This window comes from Typopeltis vanoorti, chromosome 6 (assembly GCF_054136105.1).
Source record: "Typopeltis vanoorti isolate ZY-2024b chromosome 6, IOZ_Tvanoo_1.0, whole genome shotgun sequence".
Classification (NCBI taxonomy): Eukaryota; Metazoa; Arthropoda; class Arachnida; order Uropygi; family Thelyphonidae; genus Typopeltis; species Typopeltis vanoorti.
Genome location: NC_143554.1, coordinates 116605273 through 116632243, shown reverse-complemented (window position 1 = coordinate 116632243; position 26971 = coordinate 116605273). Strand labels below are relative to the sequence as shown.

The 26971-nt window shown below is 37.5% G+C and overlaps 1 protein-coding gene across 1 annotated transcript in view; it reads left to right on the top strand.

Moving 5' to 3' along the window:
• The window catches only part of LOC150105847 (uncharacterized protein KIAA0930 homolog), a 132974-nt gene that overhangs the window by 9547 nt on the left and 96456 nt on the right, over positions 1-26971 (top strand). The window contains exons 2-3 of the mRNA XM_090394577.1: positions 8824-8865; positions 10768-10925. Coding sequence (XP_090250703.1) covers positions 8824-8865; positions 10768-10925 — 200 coding nt within the window. The remainder of the gene's footprint in view (positions 1-8823; positions 8866-10767; positions 10926-26971) is intronic.

The following is a 26971-nucleotide window of genomic DNA, read 5'->3' as shown; positions in this document are numbered from 1 at the left end:
GCCCCTGATGGTAACATTCATTCACTATTTCACTTTCAATCCTTGTCTCTTATTTAATCCTTGGTTTTCTGAGAAGTGTGCAAAAGCTGTACAAGAGAAGACTACTCAAGCATATCACAGTTGACCTTCATCAAAATAAATCTGTCTTCCATTTCTGGTTATACTAAAGTCTAAAATAATTGTATGAAATTTATCAAAATATCTATAGATTTTGAAAGGACTACAAATAGGAAAATTGCATCATGTCAGATGGCAGTCATTGTTCTCCTTTTAAAACTATTGATAATAACTTTTGTCTCAACCCTGCTTATATTGTGGAAAAAGTCTCTTGTCTTTTTATTTTTTACTTCAATATTGGATAACAAGAGTCTCCTGGACATTAGGCAATTTTTGATTTTTCTGATGGTTTTGTACTTCAGAGTTTATCCATGTTTGTTTCTATTTTTATTTTCTCCAGTTGTATATATCTAATCATACAACCTGAAATTATCCCATATTCAGTCTCTTCCTAAGAAGGACAGCAAATCTTAACCATCAAGTTACTGTCCAATTCTCTCACTTTTTAAAGTAATGGAGGAAACTTAACACTCATCTTCCAGGCTACTTTAAAATCTCTCGTCTAATAAACAATTGCTGATACAATTCTGCAACTGTTATTCTTTGGACAAATGCCTTGTGAAAAATTTAGTAATCTGAAGTGTTCTTGATATCCCTGAAGCATTTGGTAATTATTATTATTCATGACACCTCCAAGGAGTCCGAAGACTCATCGTGGGAGGACACCTACTATACAACTGTCTCCACCCCACCACCAGTATTTTTTGTCTGTAAATTGCGTGTGTTCTGAAGGGCCGATTTGTCTGTATGCGGGATGAAAAACCCGAGTTTCAGGGAGAATAACCCCTGCTACCTCCGTATGAGATCAGCTAACTCACCTTCGATCAAAAATCGTACAGATAAAGATTCCTCCCGTTGCAACGAGAATCGAACTTAGGCCTATTCCAATCAAAGGGTGCAATGTACCATCGTTATTCCAAATGCAGTTTGGAATTAATGTTTGGAACAACGGGTTAAGTAAGCAGCCATCACGGTTTGTAACTTCTATAACTGGATTGCCAGCCTTCTCTAACTTTTGTTTTCAAACTTTGCAATCAATGCTAAGAATGTCCTGTTCTTTCACCTATACTCTTCTCTTTATTTTGTATATCAGTAATCTTCTTTGACTACAAATCCGGTCTGCTGTTGGTCTGATGATAGTATACTACTGCATTTCACTTTCTCATTTCACAAACCCTGCACTAGACAGATTGACAGATCACTAAAACTTGCATGAGCCTTTATATACAAATAGCCCAGTCGTGAAATTACTTCAGCACAAACTTTGCTTATGCTGGATAAATGATGAAACCAAGAATATAAATTCTTGGCATCTTTGATTTATCATACAACGATGAAAAAATTTTCAACTTCATTTCTCAAGCAACATGTGACAGAAGAAACTCGAGGTTAAAGAGTATTGGAGCTGATTATAGTATCACAGACAGTTTTAATTAAAGGCACAACTTTAATTAAGGCGAAACCATTCAGCAACTTGTGCATGAGGATCGTCGGAGAACATTCCACAACATTGCTGCCATTGTCGGTGTGTCATACGGAAAAGTCCAGGCAATCCTCACATGTGATTTGAACATGCACCATGTTGCTGCCAAGTTCGTCCCCAGGCTGCTGACCCAGGAGCAGAAGGAACACCGCATCGAAGTCTGCCAAGAACTCCGTTAGCGTGCTGTGGATGACCCATCCTTCATGTCGAGGATCATTACCAGTGACGAAACTTGGGTGTATGGGTACGACCCTGAGACGAAGCAACAGTCTTCACAGTGGAAGAACCCATCATCTCCATGACTGAAAAAGGCGGGACAGGTCCGCAGCTTGAATAAGAGCATGCTCATCTTTTTTTTCGACATTCGTGGCATTGTGCATCGAGAATTCGTCCTCAGGGACCTCAGTTTTACTGCCAGGTTTTAAGGTATCTGAGGGAGGACATTCGGCGAAAGTGACCAGATCTGTGGGGCACGAAAAACTGGATGCTCCACGATGAAAATGCACCCTGTCACCGAGCTCTCCTCACACGTGAGTTTCTCGCCAGAAACAACATGATCTCACTTCCGCACCCACCCTACTCGCCAGATTTGGCTCCTGCAGACTTCAACCTCTTCCCGAAGTTGAAGATCCAGCTCAAAAGGTCACCGTTTTGACACCATTGCGGAGATCCAGCGTGAATCGCAGAAGATACTTGACATGCTTTGAAAAGAAGACTTCCAGGACACATTCCAGAAGTGAGAAGAACGCTGGGAGCGCTGTATTGATATGCAAGGGGACTATTTTGAAGGTGATAGTGTGTAAACATAGATAAATAAAGTAATTTCTCATAAACAGAGATAGTCTCGAAACTTTTTGATACCACCTCGCATTTCCCATTCATATTTAATGAATGTATTCCTCTATGAAATGAAGGTGGCAGGCTTTTTGCAAATTTACACATCTGTTTTTTTCAGTTAATAGAAAGTAACATTTAATAAGTGAGGTAAATTTGAGTCTCTGTAATGATGAATTCTAAGTATCATTATTATTATTTGACACCTCCAGGGAGTTCAAGGACTCATCAAGGGAGGGAACCTGCTCTACAACTCCGTCTCCACCATTCAATCACCAACTGACTGCAACTACATCAATGCCGTCTACTGCCGACCACCACTGGTATTTCCACAGACAATCACAAACATCCATGGCCACGGCAGGATTCGAACCCGTAGCCTTTTAGCTGAAGAGTGGATACGCTATCTACTTGGCCAACCAGACTGGCTAATTCATCATCCATCCATTTGTGTGTCATCTCCTATTAAGGAGGTTGGCTACCATGATGTAACTCATGGTTGACTACCGGCATAATGACATGTTGTGAGGACCTTATCTCTTCCACATTCATGACTGATGTAAATCTTGTGTGTGTGTGTGTTCATGGAGCTGGTTTGCTGTTCTGAGGGATGAAAAACCAGAGTTTCTGGGTGAAAATAACCCTCTCCCTCTGTATGAGACTGGCTAACTCACCTTTAGTTGAAAGAGACCAGATAAAGGTTCCTCAAGTCATGGACGGGAATCAAACCCACATCTGTATATTTTTGACTTATAATCTTAAAATTTCCACACGATACTCTGCTAAAATCATTAGGATGATAAACATTTAAAAGGAAAATGTTAAGTAAATTAATGTACAGTAGCAAACAAATTAATCCAAACACTCACATTTTAAAGAAAAAATTTAATTTCGCAAGAAAATAAGTACAAAAATTAAGCTCCAATTTCATCTTATAGGAGGGTGGTTTGAAAAGTTCTCAGCCTAACAATGAAAAAACAAATTTATAATTTCAAAATTATTTTTATTTTTCAACATAATCATCCTTAAGACTAATACATTTATTCCAGCGATGCTCCAGCGCCATTATCCTGTGTAGTGGTTCTCAGTAAGATCTACAAAATACCCCTCTATAGCTGCAATCTCCTCTTGATTCGAAGAAAAACGCTGACCAGCGAGGATGAGGTTAAGTTTTGGGAAGAGATAGAAGTCAGAGGAAGCCAAATCTGGGGAATATGGTGGATGTTCCAACAAAATCATAGTGCAGATTCCCTTAATTTTTCCATTGCCAAAACACCTTTGTGGGCAGGTGCATTGTCCTAATGAAAGATGATTTTTTTCTTTTGCAAACCAGGAATTTTTCTCATGAATTTTTTCGTCTAGTCTGGTTAAAAGATCAGAATAATATTCCCCGGTTATTGTTTTACCTTTTTCAAGATAATTAATAAACAAAATGCCTTTAGCATCCCAAAACACCAATGCCATGACCTTTCCTGCTGATGGAACCGATTTTTTTCTTCTTTGGCGCTGAACAACTGGCTTCTGTCCACTGTTTTGACTGTTGTTTGGATTCTGGTGTGTAATGGTGAATCGAAATCTCATCCATAGTAATAAATCAATGCCCAAAATCAGTTTTATTCTTGTTAAACACTCCAAGCACTATTCAGAGATTTTAATGCGAGTGAGTTTTTGATCTGCTGTTTGCAAGCACGGTACCCCTCTTGTGCAAAGCTTTTTCACTTGCAATTCTTCATGCAAAATATATCCTACATGTTCTTTTGAAATGCCTATAGTCTGAGCAATTTCATGCACTTGATTCACCAGTCATCCAATATCGTGCACTCGATCAATGATTTCTGGTGTTGTTACACTTCTTGGGCATCCTTCACATGGATCATCTTCAAGGCTGGTATGGCTACGTTTAAACTCGGCAGCCCATTTCTTAATTGTCGAAAATGAAGAGAAGAGTGCCCATACACTTTTATGAACTTCAAAGGAATTTTTTTTAGCATTAAACTTTTTACAAAGAATTTTATAACTGCACGACTCAGTTTTATATATTTCAAGGGATACAGACCACACTTTTGCTTCAGACAGCTGTATAAAACAAACTACTTGATAGAATAACTTGCAATTTCACTTCAATGCTTATGACAAATGTACCAACTTAGAAAAAAAAAATATTGCCAATAGCATTGCCATCTGTGGTCAAGGCCAAGAACTTTTCAGACCACCCTCGTAATTTATATGCTCTCTGTTCTTAATAAGTTCATTAATTCGCTTAGGCATGGACTCTATCAACATAGAACATATTTTTCTTATTTCTTCATATTGAAACCATACTTTTATAATGGATTGTATTAAGTTATCCTTTGTATCAAATATAATTTTCCAAGTGTTTTTCATTATAGCCCATCTGTTGGATTGTCAGGAGAGTTACTTGGCCACTGAAGCAGTTCAATGTTGTGATTTTTGAGGAACCCTTTTTTTTTTTTTTTTGAATTGTGTCACGGAGCAAGATCCTGCTGGAAGATGAGTTCTTTGTCTTTTGGATCTGTGAGACCACTCTTTTCTCCATTCCATCAACAGGCACAACAAGTGATCCTAGACTGTCATGTGTAAAACAACTCCAGAACATATTTTTAGCTGGATGTTTAGGAGCTTGTTGAATGTGGGTGGGAGAGGTCTTCTCAGCAGCCGATTTGCAAATGTAGATTGCTCACTCTCCTTGGACAAATAAATTGCTCTCGTCTGAGAATATGACCTTCTTTCACTTCTCAGCAGTCCAATCTTTGTATACGTTTGCCCACTTAACCTCTTTTCTGCATATCCATTGTCAACATTTATTTCTTTTTTGGATCGTGGACAGTCCTCTCTGCTTCCCAACAATCTTTGACAGACTCATGTCAGAAACATTAAACACATTAGCTTCTAAATCTATTTAAAGTCTACAGCAGACAATCTTGGATTCATTTTGCTTTTCCAAACTAGTAAATGATCTTAAGTGCAGTTTTCCTTTTTTGTCCACGTTTTCCTTTTCTGTCAGGAGAAAAGATACCCTTCTCTCTAAACCTCTGTAAAATCACATCAGCAGTACCCAAACCAATACTAAATTCATTGGCAATTTCTCTTTGAGTCATGAATGTGTGCTGAGAAAGAGTACATATTTTTAAATGCTTTCTTTCAGATGTATCCATTTTATAGCTACACAAAATTAATAAAACACTACAAATATTAACTTCTTTACACTATTAAAAATGCACAGCACTATTAATAAGCATTATTAAAGACGGTTAAAGCACACAGCATGCAACCAAAATAGTGAAGTAAAACCATACTGAAAATTGTAAACCAAAACCATAACCAAATTACTGTGAACTGAAACAAAAACAAAATCAAAAACTTGATGAAAATTTGCCTTGTTCTGATTAATTTGTTCGCTACTGTATTAAAAGCTATATAAAGTAGTTCAGTTTGGCCACAGGGGTTAGATTTAACCCAATTCCAGCTTCCATTAAGCAGTTCATGTTATGACCTAGTGTTTTTGGACAACCTTAATACATTTCTAAAAGTGGGGATTTACAACCATTTTTTGCTAGATGGGTTAGCCTTGTAGTTAACATATCCAACCTGCAAACTCAGGTGGGAGATGAATTTTGTCATCTGATTTGAGACCATTGCTTTGTTTATTTGGAAGGTTTTAATTTGCTTGAAAAAGTTCTTTGGTGTTCAAGAATGGGGTTTCTGGATTATTGTCAGAAAATTAATTAAAAATCAATAATTATAAAAATTAAAACTTTATTCCACCCATTGTACTAATGTACTATAGGTTTACAGCATTCCATGGGTGTGAATCTCTAAAGGATTTTAATGCTCCTCCATTCTATTAGCAGCAAGGCAAACGATGTCACTAGACCTGAATTCATATCAATATTTTTGATAGCATAATGTATGAGGGGGCATGCTGAAAAGTTCTGATAAACAGCTGGAACAAAAATTATATTAAATCAACTGATATAACCACAAGGAAGAACATCTTAAAACTCTCTAATGCCCCCGTTTCATCAGTTCTTCATGGGAATATGCAGAATAATGTGTAAGTTAGTGTTCTACCACAATTCCATCATGGTGATTATTACAACTTTTCAGCACAACCTCATAATAATAAACCAGTTTGTTGGTTAAGTTATACTAATATTACTTATTAATTTTACATATTTTTAACGGGGTGCTTAAGGGTCAAAGCTGTATAACTGAGAGGAGACCTGCACATAGCCTCTAAAGGAATACGGAGAACCAACCAGGGCGCTTCTGACCTAATGTCCAATCCTCACCTTCTCGTGATGCACCCTGTTGCGTATCTACTTCGATACTGAACGAACGAGGATGGGCTGGCAATTTGGGATTTAGCCGACCAAATTGTATTCTTATTGGCTAAACTAAAATAAAAAATGATGGTACAACATGACAAAATTTCATGCCTGCTCCGTTGATCAGTACTATCAACGTAAGATGCCTGAATGGCAAAGAAATGGAGATAGCTGAAGAAGCAGATAAGTACCAGATCGACATAATAGGGGTGACTGAAACAAAAAAAGACAAAAACTGGTGAGATCTTTCTTAGCAATAAATACAAAATGTTATATTCAGGCAATGACAATCAAGGAAAAGAAGGAGTAGCCATAGTATTCAACACAAAATATGAGGCTAATCTTCTTGAATGGCAGTCAGTCTCAAGTAGAGTAATGTGGGCAAATATGAGAATGGGGAACTGGACAATGAGACTTATTTGTGCCTATGGTCCCACAGAAAGTCCTACTAAGGTAGAAGTGGAGGAATTTTTTAAGGCGTTAGAAAAAGCAACTGACACAATGAAAAAGGAAAAGTTGGTCCTTGTTGGGGATCTAAATAACAGAATAGGAAATGATTGTGAGACATACAAAAATATTTTGGGAAAATTTGGAGAAAAGAGCAAAGCTAATAACAATGTCAAATATCTGTTGGATTTTTACTCAGGACACGGACTCGTTATTACTAACACCATGTTCCAGCATAAAAATGTGCACAAATTCACATGGAGAGAAGAGGCTAGGAATAAGAAAAGTCTCATTGACTATGTTATTGTTGATAGTGATGTTTTCTCCCTGGTGCAGGACACCAGAGTGTACAGAGGATTTGAAATTGGAAGTGATCACTATTTAGTCTTGAGCAGGATAAAATTGAATTTCATATTGAAAAGAATAACATGTAAGAAAGTTTTAAAGCGAATAAAAGTTGAGCAGCTCTCAGATGTGAACTGTAAACTAAAATACACATAGATTATTGAAGAAAAAATAAGAGTTTGAGAACAGGAACCAGACCTTGGAGATTCAGTGGCAAACTATGAAGAAAACATTGATTGATTCTGCCTGAGAGGCATGTGGTGAGGTTGTCTGCAAGGATAAAAAAATCAGAACTCCTTGGTGGACACAGGAAGTTAAAGAGGCAGTGAAGGAAAAGAAGAAAGCATATCAAAAGTTCCTGTCAAATAAATCAGCTTGTGCTCTTAGAGAATATAGAGACAAATGCAAGAATGCTAAACACTGTGTAAAACTAGCTAAACAAAAGTCATGGGAGGACTTTGGCAAGAACATAGAAAATAAATATCAAGAAGGTGCAAAATATTCTGGAGGTTTGTTGAAGAAGCTTAGGAATGGAGGAAAGAGTGCTGTAAAAGCAGTTAGAGATGATAAAGGTGACATGAAAACGGTAGAAAAAGATATCCTTGAAGTATGGAGAAATTACTTTGAAAAACTGCTAAATGAAACAAGCAGTGATGACAGCACAGTGGTAAAAAAGCACTGACCAGGCATGCAGTCAGGAATACATATCCATACTTGAAGTAGAAAAAGCCATCAAAGGCTTGAAATGTGGAAAGGCAGTAGGAGTAGATGATATTTGACCAGAAATGCTGAAGCATGGTGCTGTAAGAGTCTTACAGTGACTGCACTGCATAGTTCAGAAAGCCTGGACAGAGGGACAAATTCCCAATGATTGGAGTAGAGCTCTCATAGTACCCATATATAAAAAGGGAAATAAAACTGAATGTGAGAATTACAGAGGTATTTCCCTACTGAGTGTTCCTGGCAAGATCTATGCAAGTATACTTGAGAAACGGTTGAGAAGAATTGTGGAAAAAAGTTTGGTGAAGAACAAGCTGGATTCAGGCCAAATAGAGGCTGTCAGGATCAGATCTTCACTTTACGACAAATAGTCAAGAAAGCATGGGAATATAACAAAGATCTGTATTTAAGTTTTGTCGATTTGGAAAAGGCATATGACAAGGAGCCAAGTGAGAAGCAATTCAATACGCTGCAGTTATATGGTGTCAATGGGGCATTATATCAAGCAATACCTAGTCTTTATTTGAGTTATAAGTCAGCAGGTAGAATTGAAGGAAGTACAGAAAGATGGTTTAATGTTAAATCTGGTGTGAGACAAGGATGTACATTATCCCCTCTGTTATTCATTATCTATATGGATCACATTATGAAGGAAAGTGGTATTAAACATGATATCAAAATTGGAGATGTTAATGTCAGCTCTTTGCTTTATGCAGATGATGTTATACTTCTAATAAATAAATCCGCTACAAGTCTTCAGGATTCTCTGACTAAATTGAATAGCTGTTGTAATAGATATGGTATGAAGGTCAGCAATAAAAAGACAAAGACAATGAAAATAGGCAGAATCATTGAAAATGTCAACTGTGTTGTGAATGGAGAACCTGTGGAACAAGTAAAAGATTTCAGCTACTTAGGCACAATTTTTACTGAAACTGGTAAATTAAATATAGAAATAGACAACAGAATCAGCAAAGCTGGGATGGTGGGAAGTCAATTGGATAAATTCATATGGAATAAGAGAGAAATTAGTCGGAACACTAAATTAGCTGTATACAAGACAGTGTTCAAACCAGTTTTAACTTATGGATCTGAGAGCTGGGTCAGAAGTAAAACACTTGACCAAAGACTATAGACCGCAGATATGAGAGTTCTGAGAAAGATTATAGGCGTGAACTGATGGCATCAATGGCAATATCATATTAAAAACGAGGATATTAGGAAAGAACTTGACATTGTCAGCATCCAGGAATGCGTTAGCACAGCTAATCTCAGTTGGTATGGTCACTTAAACAGAATGGGCGAAGAAATTAGCAAAACAAGTGTTCTCTGCCAGGTTGGCAGGAAAACGACCCAGAGGGAGACCAAGATATAGGTGGATTGATACGGTGCAAAGTGCCTTAGACAATAGAAATATAAGATATGATAATGTTGTGGTCTTGACAAGTAATAGACTGATTTGGAGGAAAATTGTAGATAAGTTAGTAATGATGTAATTTTTTTAATGTAGTACACTATCATATCCTGTACCCCCCCCCCCTTCAGGGTACATGGCAGGAATTTGATGATGATGATGATGACATATTTTTAACTCATAACTCATATTTTATGCACTTGAATTAGAAATGTTTTATTTCTTAATGCCATTTCAATTATCCAGCAAATTAAAATGGATTGAACGAGGATGCAAATGCTCTAGAATCTTCGTTTGTTTTAATAAGCTTTATAATAAAATTTCATTACCACATTTTTTAATTTACATTTTTAATACAAGGATGGGTTTTTCAACAACAACAAAAAAAAAACTCATAATTTATTATCTGTTTTGATTTTTAATTACCATAAATGTCAGCCTCTATGGCCAAGTTGTTAGTGTATCCTCTCTCCAGCCAAAAGGCTGTGGGTTTGAATCCCACTGTGGGCAAGGATGTTTGTGATTGTCTGTCAAAATATTATAGTGGTAGATGGTGTTGGTGTAGTTGGTGGAGACAGAGTTGTAGAGTAGGTATCCTCCCTCGATGAGTCTTTGGACCCCCCTGGAGGTGTCATGTAATAATAATAATAAATTATACCATTATGGTTTCTTATATTTAATATCTCCATTGTATTATTAACATTTAACTTCATTTCCAAAGAAGGTATTTTTAATACAGTGAATTACATGATATCCAACCTTTTAAAACTTTAACAAAATATGAAAATGCATTGTTTTGATGTCTTTGCACTTTTACTAATTATCTGAACACTGAATACTTAACATTGACAAAAGTCTGAAAATCAGGCAATACATTATCTGTTATTTGTAGTTTTGCTGATGTTGCTTACTGTCCCTGTTAACTTCACTTCCCCTCTTTCATGATATCTGATTATTTCTTATTAGAACTGAGGAGATCAGATATCACATAACTCACTGTTAATAATAATTTTACTTGATATGAGTATATCTCTTCAAAATCTCAACTTTTCTTTCAGAATCAGGATTTGTGTTGTTAAACCCAACTACATTTTGGACAGACTTATTTATCAGACATTTTTTATACTATTCAGAAGACCAAGCACGTGATGATCTTCTTTTTTTTGTACGCAAGCATCAAAAGAAAACTGCTGCTAGGTATATTCCTCAATTTGAGGTAAGCACTTTTTATTCTTAATGGGCTGAAAAATGTATGGGTAGAGGTATTTATAGATAACTTATTTTTACTCTTTTATTTCAAAATAATTTAATTTATGGAGAATGGCATTTCAAGTTTTTCTGTGATATATTATAAAATTATTATTATTAACAGACCTCTATGGAGTCAAGGTCTCACTCTCACATGCACAGCTCATCATAAATTGACTTAAATGCATTTGCTGTCCCTGCACTCACCACACTCTCAGGCAATGCATTTCAATCACCCACCAATCTCCATGCAAAAAATCTAAATCCCCTTGCTTACAACCACCTCATACCCAGGGATGGCTTTTCATTCCCCCCCCCCCCCAATCTCCAGATATTCTCTGAAAAATTTCATCCATGTTAATCTGGTAATTATACCTCACCAACTTATATGTCTTGATCACGTCTCCCGTCTTCCTTCTATTTACTAGGCTCTGTAATTTGCAATTTCTTAATCTGTCTTCATATTCCAGAGATCAGGAGCCAACTTAGTCAATCATCTCTGGACCCTCTCCAACATCTCGTCATCCTTTTGAAAACCTGACGATCATATCTATAGACAGTAAATTGTTTATGTGGCCTGATCAGTCTTCTACAGTGGAATCAAAACATCCTTACTTCTACATGTTATTGTTCCCTGCATTATTCCATCATAATCCATTGTGTAATCCTCACAATTTTAGCTAAATGTGTATGAAATTTCAAATCTCTCTATCCACTACAACACCCAAATCCTCTATCTCCTTCAAAATATCCCCACCAATCCTATACATTGCATTCCATCTTTGCTTCCCAAATTTTAAAACCTTACACTTTATAACATTCAAATGACATCCCCACACACTCGCCCATTTTGACAGTCATAACTCTTCCCAACTTTGCATTCATCTGCAAACAACTGTATAACCATTTAAGTCCTTTCCAATGCCATTTACATGCAAATTAAACAACAGTGGCCCCAAAATAAACTCCTGAGGCACACCACTAGTGACTCCTCTTCTGGGATATCACCCCCCCCCCATCCAATACATAACCAGACAAGCAAATTCGTTGTCTGATAAGTTGATACTTATCAGACGATCAATCTCCAATTCAACGTACTAATCTGCTATCTGACTCCATCTGTTTCAATTTGACTACTAGTTTGTTATGAGGTAATCTATTGAACACCTTTGCAAAATCTACATATACTATTGTATATTCATCCTCCCTTGTCCAGTGTATTCGTTACCGTGTTATAATAAGTAAGTGAATTGTTAAAACATGATCTTCCTTTTTCTTATAAAGAGGCTTATACGCTGGTTAAACATAACTAATAATTAAGGAATTGACAGCGTACACTAGAAATATAAATTAAATAAACTTTAATATATACTTTCCGATATTTCGGCAAACGTCACGTTGCCATCTTCTTGGGAACTTAATACAAAGACAAGTGCACACAAGTACTACATAACAGCACATGAGAACTGAAGCTAGGAAGCTAACGTTTTCCTAAAGTCCTGATGGTGCCCCCTGGCAGGCTATATTGGTAGTTCTTGGCCTTTGGGCTGAAGTTCTTCTGATAAATGTTTTCCAAATTTGGGGCAGTCTCGTGCATCCAAATTTGTTGAGGTTTGGCGTGTTCCTAAGAGCTGAGGCTGATTCCATGAATAGTCCTTCATATTTGAACTTGCTGTGGTGTATTACTGTGGCTTTTTTCCATCTTATTCTGTGGCGAGTATCTAGAGCGTGGTCTGCAAGCCCAGAGTGGCTGTACTGGTGAAATCGGATGTAATCCTTGTGTTCTGAGATTCTGATATTTGCTGTCCTGCCTGTTTGGCCAAAGTAGGTCAATTTATAGCTGCAAGGGACCTGGTATACACCAGGTAGGTCTAGGGGAAGTGGTTGGTCTTTAGTGGAACGGATAAAGGATGCCAATTTTCTATATGGTCTGTAACAAGTGGTCAAGTCATGTTTTTTTAAGATTTTGTTGATTTTTTCCCGAGGTGCCTCGGATGTAGGGAATGGTGATGAATTTAGAGTAATCTTTTTTGTGAAGGAGGGGGAAGGTGGGTTTAAGTATTTTTTGGATTCTTTTTTTTGGGGGGTGGGGTAGCCATTGGCTGAGAAAGTGTCACGGATGTGATTTAGTTCAGTGGTTAGGGCTTGATCATTTGAACAGATTATTTTTGCCCTGTTGAATAGTGTCTTAATAGCTCCATATTGTTGTGAGGGGGGTGATGGGATTGTTGGTGAATGTATCTGCTTGTATGGGTGGGTTTTCTATAAACTGAGAAAACCAAGGTTCCACAGGTTGGCGGGTGACTAGTGTGTCTAGGAAGGGGAGGTTATTGTTTTCCTCTTTTTCCAGGGTGAACTTCATTCTAGGGTGTTGGTTGTTTAAGCGTGTTAGGAAGGAGAGGAATGAATCCGGGCCATGTGGCCAAATAGCGAACACATTATCAATGTAGCGAAGCAATATGGTAGGTTTTTGTGGAACATTGCTCCTAAGAAATTAGGAGCAATGGCTCCTAATTTCTTAGGAGCCATTGCTCCTAAGAAATTACCGGCCAAGGAATTAATGATCCAAATTGAATGCGGGATTCGCCACCTTCCAAACCACATCGCCAACGATATTAGATTGGATGTTCTCACAAAAGCAAAACCTCCAAAATCCAACATATCCGTTAGTGAATACAAGTCACTACAAGAATTGAAGAAAAACAAAGAAATAGTGATCACCAAGGTGGATAAGGGGAATGCCACTGTGGTACTCAATCTTAATGACTACACAGGTAAGCTTAAGGCTTTACTATTAGATCGAGCCACTTACCTCCCTATTGAATACAATCCCACCAACTCTCAAATTAGAAAACTCCATAGGCTTCTTAAGAAGGTCACTTCTTAAGAAGCCTGTGGAGATTACCAACAGACTAAAACCATATAACTCTAGACCCCCCCCCCCCCGCATATATGGGCTCCCAAAAATACATAAAGAAAATGTGCCATTACGTCCCATAGTGGATGGCATTGATTCCCTCACTTACAAACTAGCCAAGCATTTAGCCAAAGCACTCTCACACTATACTGGCAACACACCATCACACATAAAAAACTCAGCCCACTTCAAAGCCAGTATAGAAAACCTTACACTCCAACATAATGACATAATGGTCAGTTTTGATGTCTCCTCCTTATTCACGAATGTCCCTCTCAAAGAAACCTTAGAGCTAATCCAAGCTAAATTTCCTCCCGATATCTCAGCCCTATTTCAGTTTACAATGAACTAAGGCTATTTCGTATGGCAGGAAAAATTCTACAAACAGATAGAGTGGGGGAACAGCCATGGGTTCACCACTTTCCCCACCCTTGTCCAACTTCTTTATGGAGACTTTTGAAGAGAAAGCCTTAAACTCAGCCCCACAAAAACCTACCATATGGCTTCGCTACGTTGATGATGTGTTCGCTTATTTGGCCACATGGCCCGGATTCATTCCTCTCCTTCCTAACATGCTTAAACAACCAACACCCTAGAATGAAGTTCACCCTGGAAAAAGAGGAAAACAATAACCTCCCCTTCCTAGACACACTAGTCACCTGCCAACCTGATGGAACCTTGGTTTTCTCAGTTTATAGAAAACCCACCCATACAACCAGATACATTCACCAACAATCCCATCACCCCCCTCACAACAATATGGAGCTATTAAGACACTATTCAACAGGGCAAAAATAATCTGTTCAAATGATCAAGCCCTAACCACTGAACTAAATCACATCTGTGACACTTTCTCAGCCAATGGCTACCCTCCCCCCCCCAAAAAAAGAATCCAAAAAATGCTTAAACCCACCTTTTCCCTCCTTCACAAAAAAGATTACTCTAAATCCATCACCATTCCCTACATCCGAGGCACCTCGGAAAAAATCAACAAAGTCTTATAAAAACATGACTTGACCACTTGTTACAGACCATATAGAAAATTGGCATCCCTTATCCGCTCCACTAAAGACCAACCACTTCCTCTAGACCTACCTGGTGTATACCAGGTCCCTTGCAGCTATAAATTGTCCTACTTTGGCCAAACAGGCAGGATCTCAGAACACGAGGATTACATCCGATTTCACCAGTACAGCCACTCTGGGCTTGCAGACCACGCTCTGGATACTCGCCACAGAATAAGATGGAAGAAAGCCACAGTAGTACACCACAGCAAGTTCAAATATGAAAGACTATTCATGGAATCAGCCTCAGCCCTTAGGAACATGCCAAACCTCAACAAATTTGGATGCATGAGACTGCCCCAAATTTGGAAAACATTTATCAGAAGAACTTCAGCCCAAAGGCCAAGAACTACCGATATAGCCCGCCAGGGGGCACCATCAGGACTTTAGGAAAACGTTAGCTTCCTAGCTTTAGTTCTCATGTTCTGTTATGTAGTACTTGTGTGCACTTGTCTTTGTATTAAGTTCCCAAGAAGATGGCAACGTGACATTTTCCGAAATATCGGAAAATATATATTAAAGTTTATTTAATTTATATTTCTAGTGTACGCTGTCAATTCCTTTATTATTAGATCTTCCTTTTAGCAAACCCACACTGTCCACTAAAAAGAATTCTACTGCTATCCACTCAGTTCTGAATCCTTGACCTCACTATCTTCTCCAACACCTTGACCACAACTCCAGACAAGCAAATTGGCCTATAATTCGAAACCCTTAGTCTTTATCAACTTCTTTATGAAGTGGAACAGTTTTGCCATCTTTCCATTCATTTGGAACCTGGGCTAACCTAAGACTTGTGTTGAAAATGTACGTTAAAGGTGTTAGCTCCTTGGAACATTCCCTCAAAACAAGCAGTGATATACCATCAAGTCCCATGGCCTTGTTGACATCAAGTTTACTCAATTCCTCATATACCTCCTACTCACTCACCATCACTGGTTACTCTGCCATTCCCACTGGTCTCAAGTTCTGCATTATGTTACAATCACAAGGATGGAATACTTTAATGAACTGCTCATGAGCAGCAGCATCTTCCCATAATCATTCTTCCTTCTATTGGCCACATATCGAAGAAACTCCCTTGAATTTCTTTTAGCGTCATTTGCTAACTGCTGCTCATGCTGCACTTTTGCTACCCTTACTAAGTTGAGTCACCTTCTTTGCTTGCTCTTTGTACTCCTCATGCAACTGATTATCTCCAGTCATCTTGTGCTACCTCCACAGTGCCTTTTTCTTTCTGATTGCATTCTTCACCTCTTCGGTCATCCATTTTACACCTACCTTATTTAATCTCCTGACCTTTGGAATACACTTGGGTTTTGCCTCTGCCAGATAATTCCTGCATAGAGGCCAAGCAGCATTGATTTCCTCCCTGTGCAATTCCTCATTCCATGATATTGCTGCAAGCTGCCTCTTGTGTTTGCCATAATCACCTGTCTTATAGTTCCACATATAACTCTTTCACACAAAAGTCCTGATATGGCTGGCCACCACCCAAGTGATCACTTTCACCAACTGGAGGATGATGTGACATTTCATTTACAACAATATCTTCTGATGAGATAATCAAATCCAAGACCCTCAATCCACGTATGGCCTCTGTTATGCACTGCTTTAGGTAGTTATTCCTTAAAAACTCAAGAAATTCATTCTTTTTGGTTCCTGATACTGTCTCTTCATTCCAGTCTATATTACCATAATTGAAATTGCCCATAATGATCATCCTCTTCTTATTAGCCAAATCAATTTGTTTAAACATTTCATAATGTCTGCCTCCACTTCACACCTTACTGCTTCAGAACCACTGTCGGTATTTGCTTCTGGCATCTCTGCCCTAGATGGGCATAACTGCCATCATCAATAACATTACTCCTTCCTTTTTTTGCTTTGTCTATCTCATAAAAGACTGCATATTCCTTCCTCTCTATTCCTATCAGAATGTTATCCATGTCTCACTTATACCAACAGATTTTGAGCAAATGAATTCTATCAACGTTATAATTTCATTTCCCTTGTTTCGAATACTTCTAGCATTTGTAAACATACACACACTTTTTTAAATAACGAAACCTGTGATGCGATCATAATTAAAAGAAACACACGTATTAACCACAGTGAAAATTATTTAATTGTAAATATTTCATCCTAAGTATCTTAGGACATGATCAGTACAGTAGTTTAAAACAATAATAGGAATAACATACAGTTAGGGTGCATGATTACAATAGAATCTCATTAAACGTGCGTAACGTGTTACAGAAGTGGCAAAATTGTATTTCTTCATAATTTTAGAAAGATGTTCGCAAATGCCTTTGATGTAAGGTATAGGAATCCTATGGACTTCTTCCTGTCTGGTTTGATGCGTGGAGAAGTGACTGATGATTTTTTGAGTTGATTTAGGATTATATCCATTTAGGATGGCTGTATTTTTGATTACTTCTAATTCCTGGTTTAAAGATTCTTTAGAGGAGCAGAATTTGTGTGCTCTGGAAACTAGCGATTTAATAATGCCAGATTTCTGAGATGGATGATGAGCGGAAGAATTGTGAATATAGCGACCTGAGAATGTAGGCCTGCGAAAGACAGACGTGGCGATGGAACCGTCTTCTTTTCTTTGGATGTGTAAATCCAAAAAGGAGATACACTGTGGAGATTCTTTTTCTAACGTAAAGTCGATGCGATGATGAAGAAGGTTAATTTTATCTAGAAACAGTTGTAATTCATGTTCGGGATGATCCCAGACTGCAAATACGTCGTAGACATATCGTAACCAAATTTTTGGTTTGGGTTCAAAAGTGAATATTTTTTCCTCAAGGTGTTCTAGAAACAAGTTTGCTAGGTTTGGTGATAAAGGAGATCCCATTGCTGTTCCTTCTTCTTGCTTGTAAATTTGACCTTTCCAGGTGAAGTAACCTGATGCAATAACAAACTTGAACAATTCAACTATATCAGACGGAAATTTTTGAGTTAGTAATTCTATTGTTTCTTTATGGGGAATGTTTGTGAAGAGGGAGACAATGTCGAAGTTGTTATTGCATCAGGTTACTTTGGACAGACAGGTAGGTCTGTTCAGAAATGCATCTCGGAACATCAAGACCACATTCGTCTTTTTAAACCACAGAAATCTGACCTCTCTCAACACAGAAATGAAAATCCAAACCATTGGGAAAAGTCTAAACTTTTACATAGATCTTTATATAAACGTGAATGTTTATACAAAGAAAGTTCTGAAGTCCTACACACAGACCAAACTTAAACCGCAATGACGTTCTTATTATTCCTAAAGTATGGGAAATTGTCATACAAAATTGTGTTAAATAATTTTTATTTTTTTTTTTATTTTTATTATTTTATTTTATTATTATTATTTTATTTTATTATTATTATTTTTTCTCACAGTAGGCACAATCTTAGCTAAGAAAGATATAATCAAGAAGACTCAAGCAGCTAAAGGAGTAACGAAAATCACATCTGAGAAATAAAGATGTGCCATCCATGAAAAAATGGAGAGATTGCTTTTAGTTTGGATAAAAGAAAGGGAAATGAAAAGAGATGTAACTAGTATGACTATCATTCAAGAGAAGGCTAGAGAAATTTTTGAAGAACTGAAGAAACAAACTCCACATTCGTCACATGAGGAGATAGAATTCAAGGCTACTGCTGGATGGTTTGCAAAGTTTAGAAGGAGATCTGGCATTAAACATGTGGTAATGCATGGTGAGTCTGCTAGTGCAGATAAAGAAGCTGAGAAGTTCTGTCTCAAATTTCAAGAATTCATTAAAAAAGAAGGATATTGTCCACAACAAATTTTCAATTTGATGAAACTGGTTTATTTTGGAAGCACATGCCGAACCGTACCTACATTACGAAAGATGAGAAAATTCTTGGGCAATAAACCCATGAAAGACCGATTGACGTTACTTTTGGGAGCTAATGCTAGAGGTGATAAGAAGCTTAAACCGCTTCTTGTCTATCACTCTGAGAACTCTAGAGCATTCAACAAAAATTCCATAATTAAAGAAAGACTGCCAGTGATGTGGAGATCGAATGAAAGGGCATGGGTCATGCAGGTTCTTTTCAAAGAATGGCTGTTTAAAGTATCAAGGATTACCTTCAGACCAATGAATTTCCATTGAAAGCACTGTTGCTATTGAACAATGCACCAGGACACCCAAAAGACCTTGAAGATAATTTGCTGGAAGACTTTCCTTGGCTGACAGTTCAGTTTCTGCCTCCAAATACCACTTCGTTGATTCAGCCAACCGATCAGGAGGTTATTGCGGGTTTCAAGAAATTGTACACCCGCACGCTGTTTTGTCAGTGTTTTGAAGCATGCCAGTTCTCCTCAATGATGAAAATAAAAACGTTTAGGAAAGAAAAATTTGATATTCTTGAAGCTATCCGGTTCATTCAAAAGGCGTGGTCAGAAGTCACTCAGCGACAGTTGAATTCTGCTTGGCGAAAGCTGTGTCCATCCTGCATTCAGGGAGACGGAGATGATGTCCCTGAAATTATGGATGAAATTGTGACAACTGCTAGAGATCTGGAATTGGAGGTGAATGAAGATGACATTGAAGAGCTCATAATGGAACATGAAAATGATCTGACGACAGAAGAACTCCAAGAACTTTTGAATGAAGAACACCAAGAAACTCAGCGAGATGTGTTTTCTTCTGAAAAAGAGGAAGACGAAAGAGGACCAATGCCGACATCTGCTATTAAAGATCTTTTGAAGAAGTGGGAGGTTGTCAGAACAACGGTCTTAGAATGGCACCCAAACTAGGTTGAGGTCAATAGGCTTGGGGATCTCTACAACGACAATGCTCTTAATCACTTCCGTAAAATCCTGAAGAAGAGAGAAAAGCAATTGACACCGGACAGATTCTTTAACGCCCCACAAACGGGAAAAAAAACATGACCGAAAAATGCAAGACTGTGTATGTATGTATTATTGTTATTATAAATAAACGTAGTAAGAAATTATATAATTTTTTATTTATTTTTTTGGGTCTCCAGAACTAATTAATCAAATTCCCATAAAAATCTATGGTAAATCGATGATCGGTTAACGAACAATTCGGGTAGCGAACATCATTTTTGAATGGATTATGTTCATTAACCGATCATCCTCTGTATATAGTTATGCATTGAGGAACACAAGAGGGATGTCACTTACAAGAGAACGCGAGCCAGTGCTTTGTCTAGTCATGTTCTATTCTCGGCCAGTTCTAATGAAGAAAACCCTAGCCATACAGTCCTATGGGACAAGTCTAATAACATTTACCGTTGCCATGATGAAGTAGAAAGGAAGATAATAGAATCAAAGGAAAATCATTCTCAACCCCCCTACATCTCAACAACCTCAGTTACAACCTTTCAGACTGTCACTGTACTGTGGTCAAATACTGGCATTCATGAGGTGCTATACACATGCATATGCAATGAAGCCAACAAGGGAACAATTTTGAATGCTCAGACTTCAATGTTTCAACATTGAAATATATATACACTAATTTTCCGTGTTGTTTACAGTTATTTCCTCCATGTGTTTTTACTGGTTATTTCTTCTTTTTTAATGTGCACCTGATGAAGGCTGATACAAGCTGAAACTAGTTGTGTAGTACTAATGAACTTTGTTTTCATTTCTCTCGGTTCTAGTCATTCAATCTTTTTATAAAAATGTACGACAATCGAGTAAATCAAGCTTCATATATATATATATTATGAATACAGCATTGAAATAATTTTATCAATTTTATATCTACCTTATTTAATCTCCTGACCTTTGGAATACACTTGGTCGTTGCCTCTGCCAGATAATTTCTGAGTAGAGGCCAAGCAGCATTGATTTCCTTTCTGTGCAATTCCTCATTCCATGATATTGCTGCAAGCTGCCTCCTGTGTTTGCCACAATCACCTGCCTTTTTTTTTAAAATCAAAAATGTAAAGGGAAAAAAATATATATATCTATATGAAATTAATCAATAAAGTAAATTATACTAAACAAGAAATTAAATTCTTATTTTAATCCTTTACATATGTGTGAACAAGCAGAATTTGTGCATGGAGCAGATTACTTCATCATATTTGCTATAGTATCCATAATGCTGTGTATTATAGAATACTATAGCAGTTTAATGTGAATACAGTTTGTATATGTGAGCTAGAGCAGTGGAGTTACTAAGAACTAAATCAGTGTAGGTCATATTTAACATATACAAGTAGCCAAATGGTATATTACCATATTATTAAAATAAAGTGGATTAGAGATAGTCGCCAGAAAAGAAATAATATATTCTTTGTTTTAATCCTTTGATTCAAACCATGAGTAAACAGTTTGTGCATGAAGTATCTTTATGACTAGACTATATGTATTATGGAGACAGATGTCACATCAAATTGTTCTATTATCCTTAAAACATATTTTCAACAACTATCTCTAATCTGTTTTCTTGTATAGCAGGACCCATGAAGTTTCCATAATTATACAATCACATGTACTACAGTAGATATTTTTATTTATTTTACAAGTGTTTCATCTTGCATATCGTAAGACATCATCAGTGAAAGTGAACCATAGAGTATATGCACCGAATTTGAATCCTATACATATGCCGGCCTGCTTGGCCGAGTGGTTAGCGTATCTGCTCTCCAGCCAAAAGGCCGCGGGTTCGAATCCTGTTGTGGGCATGGATGTTTGTGATTGTCTGTGAAAATACTAGTGATGGTGGTCTGTGATAGATGGCATTGGTATAGATGATGATGAAGGTAGTTGTAGTTGGTGGAGACGGAAACTTGTAGAGTAGATGCACTCCCTCGATGAATCTTTGAACTCCCTGGGGGTGTTACATAATAATAATAATATGGTTGTGTGTTAAGTTAAAAATGATTGGGCCGGAAATGATAATTAAGTTAAATTATTCATAATACAAACTATTTAATACAATTGAGTATAATAGTTTCCCAAACTTTTGGGATTATAAGGCAGTTGTTACAGTTAAGGTTTGGTTGATGAAATAGGGCTGTAGTACTTTCTTTGAGTAGCCATTCATAGATCTATGTAGTAGTTAGGTGTTTTTCCATTGGATTGTATGTTTGCATTTTCAATTCTATGTTGTCAAGCCAGATTGTGCAATTTGATGAGCCAGAATGTGGTCTCAATGTTTAGAAATATGTTTGACTGATCTTCCTGTTTGACTATAGTATTGACAGATTTGCATGAACATGGTACAGTCATCTCTCGACTTGCGTCTGTTTGAGTTACGTCCTTCGTAACTCAAAACGACGTTTTGAGTTACGAAGACGTAACTCAAAACGTCCTTTCGTTTTGAGTTACGTCTGTGATCCCATAAGGGAATAAATAACATTTTCGGCTATACTTTCGAACAGGATGCGAGCGAGCGTAAGGTAAAGCATTTTCAGCGGCAACCTCTCTCGACAGTCGGCACTGGTCTTCAACCATTCCTCTGTTGATTTTGTGTTTGAGAAATGGGTTGTTTGTGTATTTATCGTTAAATATTTCATGATATTTTGTGCAACATCGCCCCTGCACTCCCAATTAAAAAGCTTAGTGAAGAATCACAGAAAAAGAGGTGAGCAATTGATCTTGAAACGAAGTTTCAAGTTATAAAGCAACATGAAGCTAGTAAGCCTGTCATTGCGATCGCACATGACTTCGGATGGTCTTATTCTACAGTGACGACCATTTTGAAAAATAAGAATAAAATCGTCGAGACTGGGAAAGGATCTGCTTCCATTAAATCGACGAGAGTGACAAGGCAAAGACAAGGTTCTATCGGTGATATAGAGAAGCTACATGCACAGAGGACCTGAACCAAAAGCGATGCCCCTTAGCACTGTGACCATAACTGCTAAGGCACTAAGTCTCTTCAACATGTTGAAGGAGAAAGCAGGGCCCGATTATGACTACGAATTCAATGCTTCTTCCGGTTGGTTCATGAGATTCAAGCAGCATTTTGTGCTCATAATGTGAAAATGTATGGGAATCTGCAAGTGCTTAGAAGGCTGCCAAGGAGTTTGTAGAAAAATTGGATAAAATTATTACAGAGGAAAATTATTTGCCCCAGCAAATATTTAATATGGATGAGACGTCCTTGTTTTGGAAAAAAAAAATGCCCCAGCAGACATTCATCCACAAAAAGCTAAAATCTATACCTAATTTTAAAGCTCTTAATGCCAATATTATGATTCTGTTATGAATAATGTGCCTGGATATAAACTGAAACTATTTGTGATATGGCACAGTGAGAATCCACGAATCTTCAAAAACATTAGGAAGCATACTCCCAGTTCATTATCGGAGCAATAAGAAGTCATGGATGACGCAAAAATTGTTTGAGAATACCTTAATCAACTGTTATGTGAGTGAAATGGAAAGTTATTGTATGAAAGAAAGTGTAGAATTTAAAATTTCATTAATTCTAGATAATGCTTCAGGTCATCCGTCTTATACGTCTTAAAGCGGTGATCTTCACCAACTTCAAGGTCATGTTTCTCCTTCCAAACACTGCTTCATTACTCCACCCGATGGATCAGGGAGTTCTTGCAGTGTTTAAGGCTTATTATCTACAGAGAACATTTTCACCAGCCATTTCTGCTACTTAAGGAAATGACTAGACTCTCATGTAATTCTGGAACGCATTCAATATTCATCATGCTATTAAAAATATTACTGGCTTGGGATGAAGTGACCTCTCAATGTATGAGTGGCATATGGAAAAAGACATTTTTAAAAAGGTTCGTGCATGATTTTGGAAGTTTGTAATAGTGAGCCTAGCAAACAATCTGAATCTCGAAGTGAATGATGATGACATAATTCAACTCATAGAAAGTCCCCCCCCCCCCGAAGAGTTGACCAACGAAGGATTGGTCGAACTGGAGGAACAACAGTGTAGGAGAGGGAAAATGTGAAAAGGAAGAGGGAAAAGAGGCAGTTAAACAATGTTCGGTGACGGTTCTTGCAGAAATGTTCTTTGCATTAGCGATGTTCTCAAAATGACTGAAAATATGGACCCCAATGTCGGATGCTACTTAATAATAGAAACGAAAGTACATGATGCATTCGCTTGCTATGAACAAATTTATGATGAAAAGAAGAAGAGGAATAAGCAAAGCACATTGGACATTTTCATCATAAAAACAAAGGTTACACCAGAAGAGCGACAGCCTGGTCCTTCACACAGGGAAGGTAATGAAGATGTGATTGTGGAGGAAGATTTGGATGATTATTCTCCTGTTTTATAGTGGCAGTAACACACAGCACAGTTTTATAATAAGGTTTAAAAATTAAAATGGCAATATACTTATTAGGGTTAAGTCCCTAACCCCCTATAACTCTATTGATTTAATGTATCGACTTATGTCCGATTCGACTTACATTCTGCTGGATGGAACAGAACCCAGATGTAAGTCGAGGGATGACTGTACTTAGTATACCCCAGGTAGCAGCATCAATGTTTAGAGTTTGTCGTTTGGAGAGGATAACACATGAATTTGGGTAATGTGTTTGAAGGTGGCAATAGGTTGGTATTCTAGAATATTTTAATAATACAGTGACACACAGACTTCTAATTGTATGAAAAATATGACTTTGGTATTGATTTTGCTCTCAGTATTCCACGGATCTAGCTCCCAAAGGTTGATACTAGCCTGAAAGGACTGTTGGTGTGTATGGTGGTGGTGGAGGTCTGAATTGGCTGTTGTTATGTTTGGTTCCCAGAGCAGGGCTTCTGATTTTTTTGTCCTTGCTCTCCTCCAGTCTTCCAGCATGCAGAGTGAGTGATACCCTTTAAGGGTATGCCAAACATATTGTAGAGATCCACTACTCTCCCCATTTTTGAGGATATAACAATAAAGCAGTTCTGCTGGCTGCTAAATGGTGTATGCAACCAAATCAGACAGCAATGCATTTTGATGGCTTCCTGATCAGCTGGCACATAGCATTGCTGCCATCTACGCTGCCAGATTGTGCCTGAATAGAGGCTTTGAGGGGGGGGGGGAGTGCTGTCGAGGCTACATTATGACATGGAGTCAGCATGTCCAGAATCTTATATCCCCCCACTGTATGTTCCCCTGCTCATTTTCTGCTCACCAAATGAGCAGGGGAACTAATGTCCTTGTAGCACTGCTTAAGTTAAATTAAACCAAAAAATTCCCCCAAAATATTTAAAAAATTTAAATATGTAGAAAAAAATATTTCTTCTCCATCCACTTTACCAGCCTTTGTGATGTCAACACCAGTCTAAATGATGTGCATCATCATCTGCAGTAATCTCTTCCATAACAACTGCAACCCATCTTAAGTAATGTCAGATTACATAAAAGCATAAATACCACCCATGTTAGAGGATGTCTAATCTTGAATCTTTCCTTTCTGACCTTCGTTGATTAAGATTTCCATGTCTCATTCATCTGCTCTACCGTTCCACCTCAATTCCAGTAATCATTCTGATCTCTCTAACTTCTTATCTGTGATCCTTCATAATAATTCTTTATGGTATAAGCAACACCAAGAGAGGATAAAATGCATTTATTAAACTCACAAATATTTCACTGATTTTTTACCTAACATTATGAGAGCACAGTTATAACTGACAGGCACACAAACACTAAACTAAGTAATTGTGGAAAAGAATTTAAACTGTAACTGACAGCAGAACTAATGTCCTTGCATAATACCCTTTGTGTGTCTGATAACCATAAAGTTAATTTAGAGAAGTCATGCTATCATTCTCCCAGATCTTTGGTAAATTAATGGAATCATACTTATTGAGGTTGGGAGAGTTCATCATAGCTGATGCTAATTCTAAAAATAGTATCTCAGACATATAACAACTTCTGTATAATATAGAATATTCCTCCACCTGATCCTATGTGAAGAATATCCAGAGCATGGTCTGCCAATTCTGACTTGCCATATAGATGATTGCAGATGATCTACTAGTCTGTCCAAAGTAGGCTAAACTGCAAACACAGGAAACTTTATACACGCCAGGATGTTCAAGAGGATGCAGTTGATCTTTAGGAGAACACATGAAGGTAGCTAACTGAATGAAAGGTTTGAAAGTGGCATGGAAATCATATTTGCAGAGAACTTTGGCTATTTTTTTCTGATGTACCCTTAACATGTGGAATGGGGATGGTTTTGCTGTGATCCTGTGTGTTGGGTATAGGAAGGATTGGGGGTTCATGCAGTATATTTTTATCTATTTTATATGGGCTGTAGCCATTGACCAAAAAAGGTGTAGCAAAGGTATCTGAGCTCAGTGTTAAGGACTGTATCATTTGAACAAATAGTCCATGTTGGAATGGACATTTTAAATTTTTAATTCCTTATCCTCTTCAAAACCTCTTAAAAGTTCCACTCTATTTCTCAACTGTGGTTTTCCAAAAAGTATGCCAGGGCAGTCTAAAAAAAAAGCTTATTGGGAGTAACATGAGCCAAGTATTCCAACATTGTTCGCAATCTGCAGTGAAACTCACAATACTTGCAAAAGCATCGTTACAAAGGCTAAATCTGATTTTGATGAGTTTAAATGTAACAACAAAAAAAAAAAAATTCATCACATGCCAGTGGGAGTCATGCTTACTCTGGTCGCTTGCAAAAGCCATTGGATGTAACTTTTGTCCTCTGTGCTTCCACCTCTTTCTCATCCAAATGATAGCATCACACAAAGATAAGGCAACTTGCTCACAGCATTCTTCTCATTCAATTCCTACATAGATGATTAAGACAATTCACCTCCTCTACCTGAGACATAGCAGTTTTATGCCTCCTGTAGCTTTCTACAAAAAAAGACAGAAGAATCTTGAACAACTTGGACACTTGGGATAGTATGATACCTTTAGATCTTTTGGTAGGATTTTTCAGTAATTTGTTATAATGAGTTATAACAGCTAACACTGCTATAAGAAAGTTTAGTGTAGTTATTATTTAGAAAGAACTTACTGTTTTGGTTGTCTCCTTCATCTTAGCAATTTTTGTTTTATAGTTACTTTGCTGACTATTTCCTT